Below are 9,287 nucleotides of genomic sequence, written 5' to 3'. Positions count from 1 at the left end.
CTATAGAAGAAAACTGCAATTCGAAGGAAGTGCATGTGATTATGGAAAAAACACAGTTACTTATAAGAATTTCCTATGTGCAAAAGGCTATAACTCCAGAAAAAATAGAACATGGACACTGGATTCTAACTCAAACTGTAAACCATTATACATGTATACTAAGTTGCAAATAATATGGAAAACAGTTAATTATGAGAATTTCCTATGTGCAAAAGGGCCATAACTCCAGTCAAAAATGGAATTTTAATACATGGTTCAAACACTGTAATCTATTATGATAAAGCCACGAACAAAGTTTCAAATTGATATGGCAAGCGGTAGCGAAATAAGGCCAAAAAAAGGTTTATTTTGATAATTTCCTATGTGCGAAGGGCCATAACTCCAGCAACAAATGAAATATTGACACAGGGTTTGGACTCTAACTGTAATCCATTATGATAAAGCCACATACTAAGTGGCAAGCGGTAACGAACAAAGTATGGCAAACAGTTAATTATGAGAACTTCCAATGAGTGAAGGGCCATACATGTAACTCCAGCAAAAAATAAATATTGGCACGCAGTTCGAACTTGATCTGTAATCTATTATGATTAAGCCCTATACAAAGTTACAAATTGATATGGTAAATGGTGGCGAAAAAAAGTCTGGAAAACTTAAATGTGACTGCCGCCGCCAACGACAACGTGTGATGACGGACAGACTGATCCTTAAGTGTTCGCCATGCTTCTCAGGCGGCATGACTAATAAGGGAAGGCAGAACAGTGAAGAAAGAAAGGAAAAATTTAAGATCCCAAGTGTGTTGCAATGGGAGCAGAAGATCTATTTTGGTCTGTTCAATGTCCCCCAAGTAGTAGACATGAAAGAAAATCCCCGATTCTTCAGCCCCTCCCCCCCACCTCCATGTACATTGTATGTAAATTATGGTTAGACAGATTTTGACAAATTCGATGACTCAAGTAGAAAATTGTTTGAATCATGTTATCTTGAAAAAGAAAGTAAAGGGACATAACTCTTCAAGTAGACTCCAATTTAAGTAGTTTGTGCTGATCTGACAGATCTGTCAATTCAAGATCTATCTGTACACCAAATTCAAGAAGAATTACACATTATTATATGTTTCGCATGTCTGAAATTGTCTGACATTGTCAGGAAGAAAATCTACATTTTAAAGAAAGTGGTAGCTATGGGAGCAACCTATATATGTTACAAACATAAAAAATATTGGTACCTTGCAAAACAATAAGCAAATTTCGCAAAACCACCAATTCTCAAAAATCACCTAAACATGACATATTTTATCTAAAAGGAAACTTGGATCTTATAGAAGTAACAACTATATCCGATATATAACAGAAAAGAATGTGAGGAAATCATGTGAGGGACACAACTCACAGAAATATTATCCAAAGGAAGACAATCAATCATAACTGCACAAATACTTAAAGTACATAGCAAGTGTTCCTAGTTTAAAACAGAGAGTATGAGTATTACTTGGAACAAATTTTAAATTATATAAGAAATAATTATCAGGGACACCATCTAAATGAAAATTAATTGATTGATATAACGGTTGAGATGCATTAAAAATCCTCCCCACAAGGAAAGTAAAACAAACATTACAGTAAAATGTTCAAACCTGGCCTGCATGGTGTAAAGTTTCACTTTTTGACCTTTTGTAAATTTCAGCTTTCTTGGCGAATTTTTCCGCATTGTTTAATATATCCCAGTCTCATCAGATGTATATGAAGTGCATAACAAATTGAAAAATAAAAATATGAATGATAAACTGCCAGAATAAGATGTATAGGAAAGCAAACAAAGGGGCACAACTCTTCGAGTTTGTGAAAATCCAGCCCTTACTTTCTTCTATTTTTAGGATGCTTCTACACCAAAGTCAAATAACTTTGGCTACTTCAACTTCTGACAGGTCAATGACCCCTGATGAGACTTATTTAGCTGTCAAAAGTCAGACCAAAAAATACTGCAGTACAATTTTATGTCAACTTAGGTATTAGTGGATTTGAACACCATTGTAAATATGAATATTGAACAGCAATATTTTAACATTTAAAATGTTGTTTGTTGATGTTTAGTGGATCGAAGAGATACATGTATAACATTTTTTTAAACACAGTATTCGGTTATCAGCATCTTGTGAGGAAACTCCATGTATTGTAGCAGAAAAATGTCAATAAATAATATGAAGAGTAGTGCAGTTGATATAGAAAGTTCAATTCCTGCTATATATTTGTAGTAAAGTTGTCAAAGAATCAGATATTTGGCAGACCTTTCTTATACATATGACTAAAAGTGGTTGCAAGGATTTATAAAACCCAAAAAACAAACTGATTCCTATCCCTTATACAGAGAACAGTGTTGAAATATAGATGAACTGAAGGTATTGAAAATAACGTCAGGTAATTCGGGTAAAATGGACTTCCATCATGATTTTACATATTCATAATGTGTTTATACAGCCTCCTTTAAGAAAAACACATTCCATACATGTTTTCAGCCTGTTTTTGTTGTCATTACTGTCCAGCCTGTAACATCTCATCTTTGCTAGCCAAGTGTTTATTTTGTATTCACATATTAATATATTCAACCTTAGCAGATTTAGCCTTGTTCTCTAAGCTTTCAAATTATTGAACCTGGCACAGGGATTTGGCACGAATTACTATCCTATGGTCCACATACTTTTTTTATATCATACATTATATAACACACATATGTGAACTGAGGGTTAGAAATTAATATACCAAGTTCCTGTGCATGTAAATAATAATGGCGGCGCCCAGTACCAAGTTGCCTTGTCGACTATGTCATGATTTATGTGAAAAAACAAAGGAGGACAATACTTAAAGAAACATTTTTTGAAGATGGTGAGATAACGAGGTTTGATTGTAAAATAAGATGTGTCTTCAGCAGTATGCTCCAGTGAAATTACACTATAAAGTCAGCATCAAGTCCTGAGCTATCACAAGGAGACAAACATGAACATACCGCAGACTCCCAAAACACAAATTAATTATGCACAAACTCACCACATGCATGCATCTAGCAAATGGGGGAGGCCGTCCTTAAATGACCATGTATAGCTGTTGATAGGACGTACATTAAACAATACTAAATCAAACCTGAAGTTTATTTCGACATAAAGATCTTATCTATTTGGATAATTTCATGGAAATGATGACTTGTTATTTTAAACAAATGATTTGTTAATTTCAGCTTGCATGCACTGTATGAATGTTATTTTAATAACATTGTACCCATATGAATCCATGATTGTCGTGAAGTGGTGCTTTATTTGAATTTAAAACATTTGATGCTCTATTACCTGACCTAGCTGGAACGCATTCGTAGCCATACCGAGACAATTAGAATACTGTAGTATAACTGTATATATATTGTGTACATAGTTTAAGTGTCTGCGAGACCAGCTGTTCTAACTTACAAACATCCAGGTGACGAGAAAGAACATGAGAGGAATGTTTTTGACTTTTGACAGGAGCTGTAGGCAATTCACACTTTTCAATTTGTACTAATCTTCTTTTGGATAACGACGCTATAACTTGTAAGCAAAAAATACATCATTGGCGTCACGAGCAGCATCAATACTAAAAACGTCTTTTAATATTAAGGGCTACCAAACCCGTGCTCCTGGTTACAAATAAATGCTATGTCCCAATCACCTGCCCTCTGGACTGGTTTTTAAGTAACTTGAGTTGTTTTAGTGCCAAATTTTTTACAGCATGATTATTTAGCCTCTACATCTTAATCCTTCCAACGTAGGAATCTTGTGAAACAATTTGTTGTTTGCCTTAACCTGTTACAATGTTTTACCATTTATATATATATATATATATATATGTTTGTCGAAATACAAGCCCCCGAGAGCTTATGTTAACTGTGACATATATTCAAAGTAAAATAATGATTCTATGCTTTTATCCGATAATTTTAAGATAAAAAACAACACACACAAGCTTTTAATCACGAACTTTTCCTAGAATGCGCCTATATATAATCTTCGGCACGATGAAGGACACAAATTAAGGTATACTGTTGATGCCGACATGTACAAATGTATGTAAACTCATTATGAACTGTAAAAAGAAAGTAGGTCTGCGCGATCGCAAACATTTAATGCTGATATTTCGCATAAATGTCAGTTAGTACTTGATGTGATAGCAATGGATTAAACGAGTGTTACCTTGTGTTGTATTCTAGCACACCAGTGTCTCAATACATACGGTATTAATTTGTTAATATTCGATAAACGTCTGTTTATTATTACTGTCCTGATTATGTTGTGAGGTATTTCCGGGTCACGTTTTCGTATTAAGTGCGCTTCCGGTTACGTCATAAATGCAATTTTTCAATTCACAAAATCTTGATATTTATTAATAAAAGATAGTTTAACGAGATAATAAAAACAATATCAATACATTGTAAATATTATTTTCTTGAATGTTTGCGAAGCAGACGACGTTTGATCAAAATCTCGAAACTAGAACATTTTTTCAAAAAAAAATGTGTTTAACATTTGAAAGAAAAAAGTTTGAAGGGGAAAAAATCAATTTGTTCTTTTATTAATTAATGAAAGTGACACAAAAAAGAAATATAGTAAATAATTGATAGTAAATTTATCAAAAACCTCCTCCTGAGAGAGTATATTCTGGGCATGATCGTTTAGAAGTTTTGCAATACTTCAAACTCTTTCAAACGCGCATCAGCTCGAGATTAGGCCCCTGTTTACAAAATGGCGACTGGAAGTAGCAAGGCGGATTAAATTGGAACTTCAATTGTGAATATTTCGGCAAGTAAACATTGTTCACAAAGCCCATGTGGTCTGTTCATCTAATTTAGTCAAGATGTACTCAGACCAGTCGTTGTTTAGTCGCTAGGGTCATTCACAAAATAATTAGTATTATTATATAAACTTATTGTAATTATTACACGTGCATCATGTAAATAATTGGTAAATACAAGATATCAATCGGTTCACTATATAAATAAGCGAAAATGATGCCTCGATAGTATATCTTACAATTTGATAATCACCTGTCGATCACTTTTGCGTCGAGAGCAGGAATGCAACTACATGTGGAAACGGGATTACTAGTGGCAGAATGGTGTGGAAACGGGATTACTGGTGGCAGGATGGTGTGGAAACGGGATTACTAGTGGCTGGATGGTATGGAAACGGGATTACTGATAGCTGATTAGCGGGAAATCAGATTACTGGTGGCTGGATAGTGTGGAAATCAGATTACTGGTGACTGTATGGTGTGGAGTCAGATTTGTGGTTGGTGGCAGGGCAGTTATGGAAAATACAAGGTTAGGGTTAGGGCAAAAAGCAAGTGTACACACCAGACTGAATAGTGGGTTAATAGGATCAGTGGTGAATAGACAGTTGAGAAATCAGATTGAATGTGGCTTGGTTTTCGTAATTCAGATAAGTGGATGCTGAATAGTTCGAAACAGGATAAATGATGGCTGCAAGTTTGGGATATATTAATGATTGCAGTGTTGACTAAACTGTAATATGGGTTATGTTATTAACACATTCTTGCTAAACACATGATATTTCAACAAATTCCATGTAGAATTTTGACCTCCTGAACCTCTACTCCTTTTGAGAAAACACCAAATTAGCTTAACCCTTATAAATTCCTTTCGTTGATTACAATACCAAATAATCCGCCTCAGCTGACGTGATGCTTGCCCGATGCATGTCTTTCAAATCAACTGATTCTGTCTTTACGGACATTCTCCTAGGCCCATCATGCTCATTGGTGGGAGTAATATAATCGTCGTCACCTGTTACATAAACGGTAGAAGCAACATCCGACTGTTTACTCGTGGGAGTTAAGTAATCGTCTTTTTCTGGTCTACCGTGGTTACCTACTGATTGCTCTTTTGGTTTACCCGGCTCTTCGTAATCGTCAGCCACTTGATTAGTGTGACCAGATGACGGATGAATGTAAGCATCATCATATGGTTTATTTTCAGAACCTCTTTCGATCATCTTCATCTCGTCCAGGTCATCATATACTTCCTCCCTTGATTCAGAAATAGTGGCGTAGTCATCACTTGGAAATGGATCGTATGGATTAAATACGGGAACAATCATCGTTGGCTCCGGAACTTTTGTCCTGAAAACGTAAAAGAGTCCTACAACTCGTATCATGATAGAATAATTTCAATGTTTATGTATTTCGTTCGTTATTTTAATACACAAAGATGTATGTGTATGTAGATAAAATATATGTTGTCGTTAAGAAAATTGATGGTTTAGATAGAAGTGCAAACATCAAAACTCTTAATTTGAATTTTCGATTAACTAAATTGAAAACGGAGAGCTATCTTTAATACATTAGGGGTAAAACGTATACATACATAGCTGCTGTTTATCGACAATTGTAATATGTACCTATTTATTTGTACTTTCAATGTTTTGAATATATAGTGCTACTCACATTTTGCTAAGGATCATTTTTATTTTTAGGCATATGTGATATATTTCATTTGGTTTATACTGAGATCATTTTTGAAAAATTGATTGTTCTTTCAATTCATCAGCATTCAAAAATTCAAAAAATCGTAATTACAGTCGGAAAATGAGCCGCAGGAAAAAGGTTACCCTTAAAATTGGAAACAACGAGGTATTCACTAAAAAACTTAAATTGAACAAAACTCATCCTAAATAAACAGAAACTGTTTTAGTATCGAGTCTGACGCCTATGGGCATCAATTACAGCTTCACAACGTCTCCGCATGCCATGAATGAGATCGCGTATCCGGTGTTGTGAGATAGCGTTCAAATCAGCTACCAAAGCTGTTCCCAGCTCCTGGAGCATTCTTGACTGAACATTTCTGGCAGAAAAAGATGTCTGCCTCATGTCCCACACATGCTCGATGGGATTTAGATCCGGCGAGCGGGCTGGCCAATCCATTCGTTGAATAGTCTCTTGGTGTAAATGTAGATACTATTCAGTCACCCTTGCTCTATGAGGCCTAGCATTATCGTCCATAAGGATGAAGTCAGGGCCGATAGCGCCAGCGTAGGATCTTACATAGGCATCAAGGATCTCATCGCAGTAAAACCGGGCCGTAACGGTACCATTATGGAAGACAAGAAGGTCAGTTTACCCACGAAGGCTTGTGCCTCCCCACACCATCACTGAACCTCCGCCATATCGGTCATGTTCCACAACGTTACCTGCCTGGACCCTCTCCCCAGATTGTATCCATACTCTAACGCGCCTGTCGGTGAAGTCGAGACAGAATCTGGACTCGTCAGTAAAAAGAACCGGTTCCCATTCCTGAAGAGTCCAAGTGCTGCGAGCTTGTGCCCAATGTAATCGGTCCCTAACATGGCGGGCAGTTAAGGAATCTCGTATTGCTGGTCTACGTGACCTTAAACCAGCACCAAGAAGACGGTTCCTAACTGTCTGAGTGGCTATCCGGGTACCAGAAGCATTTATGAGGTGTTGCAGTCTGGAACCTGAGATGCCGTGCCTGTATGAGCAAAACTCGGTCTTGGCGTTGCGTTGTAGCCCTAGAACGACCTTCAGCATGACGACTGGAAGGGTTTTCGTTAGTTTGGAAACGATTCCACATTCTTGAAACCACACTTTGAGACACCCCAAGGCCTGCTGCAACCTGACGTTGAGACATGCTAGCTTGCAGCATTCCGATGCTCCTATTGATTTCACCGTTATTTGACCGTTGTCTGGTTCGTCTTTGTGCCATATTAAAACAAAAACACGCAAAGAATATTCATCAAATTGATTTCCTTTACAATTTGAACAACGCCTTACTTAGGTTAGCTTAGCTTTTGAAAGGGGTGTACACGTGGAAAAGCGTGCACGCGCTTTTATGGTTGACTGAACACACTTACACAGGACGATTTCGAAGGCTAACATATTCGCCCAAAACAATACGGACGGAAAATATAATATCCTTTCTAACATTTTGATGTTTTTTTTTCTCAAAATATAGGTGATCCTTAGCAAAGTGTTAGTAGTATATATAATAATAGACTTAACACAGAGCGCAGAGGCAGACAATGAGACACGTATCTCAAAATTACTTTTCATTACTCTTGAGACAGAAATATTGGACAGTTACTCTATAGTGTTTTTTTACTAACAGTGTGTTTCTTTAGAGAAATAATAAATAAGAAATGTCCTATATATTTAATTAAAAAAATCGATTAAAAACAAAAGAAAGGAACATAAATCTGAATAGCTTCATACTTTTCTGGTTTTTTTTTAACTTTGGCACAAAAAATCGTAATTCATCGCCTCTTGTATAGCTTATTGGTCTTAATATAGCTTATTGGTCTTAACATAGCTTATTGGTCTTAATATAGCTTATTGGATAATATAGCTTATTGGTCTTAATATAGCTTATTCAGAAGGCGACGATTGAATGATAATAATGATTCAATCCAACACATTAATTTTGTTGTTAGGACAATGGATGTAGAGGACTCTATCCTGATGTATGTACACACATATTATAAGGACAATGGAAAAAAGGACTCTATCCCGATGTTTACATGCAAATGTTGTTAGGACATTGGTAAAAGAGGAATATATCCTGATGTTTACATACAAATTTATGTTGTCAGGACAATGGTAATAGATGACTCTATCCTGATGTTTACATACAAATTTATATTGTAAAGACAATGGTAATAGAGGACTCGATCCTGATGTTTACATACAAATGTTGATAGGACAATGGTAATAGAGGACTCTATCCTGATGTTTGCCTTCAAATGTTGTTAGAACAATGGTAATAGAGGACTCTATTCTGATGTTTACATACAAATATTGTTAGGACAATGGTAAAAGAGGATTCTATCCTGATGTTTACATCCAAATGTTGTTAGGACAATGGTAATAGAGGACTCTATCCTGATGTTTACATACAAATTTATGTTGTACAGACAATGGTAATAGATGACTCTATCCTGATGTTAACATACAAATGCTTTTAGGACAATGGTAATAGAGGACTCTATCCTGATGTTTACATACAAATGTTGATAGGACAATGGTAATAGAGGACTCTATCCTGATGTTTGCCTTCAAATGTTGTTAGAACAATGGTAATAGAGGACTCTATCCTGATGTTTACATATAAATGCTGTTAGGACAATGGTAATAGAGGACTCTATCCTGATGTTTGCCTTCAAATGTTGTTAGAACAATGGTAAAAGAGGACTCTATCCTGATGTTTGCCTTCAAATGTTGTTAGAACAATGGTAA

At 35.9% G+C, this 9,287-nt stretch overlaps 1 protein-coding gene across 1 annotated transcript in view; it reads right to left on the bottom strand.

The window, feature by feature from the left end:
• Positions 1-4,888: 4,888 nt before the first annotated feature.
• LOC110445950 (neuropilin-1-like) overlaps positions 4,889-9,287 on the bottom strand; it is a 42,121-nt gene continuing 37,722 nt past the window's right edge. Inside the window, exon 7 of the mRNA XM_021490846.1 lies at positions 4,889-6,161. Coding sequence (XP_021346521.1) covers positions 5,690-6,161 — 472 coding nt within the window. The 3' untranslated portion in view covers positions 4,889-5,689. The remainder of the gene's footprint in view (positions 6,162-9,287) is intronic.

This window comes from Mizuhopecten yessoensis, unplaced genomic scaffold (assembly GCF_002113885.1).
Source record: "Mizuhopecten yessoensis strain PY_sf001 unplaced genomic scaffold, ASM211388v2 scaffold2429, whole genome shotgun sequence".
Taxonomy (NCBI): domain Eukaryota; kingdom Metazoa; phylum Mollusca; class Bivalvia; order Pectinida; family Pectinidae; genus Mizuhopecten; species Mizuhopecten yessoensis.
This window is presented reverse-complemented; position numbering and strand designations above follow the sequence as displayed.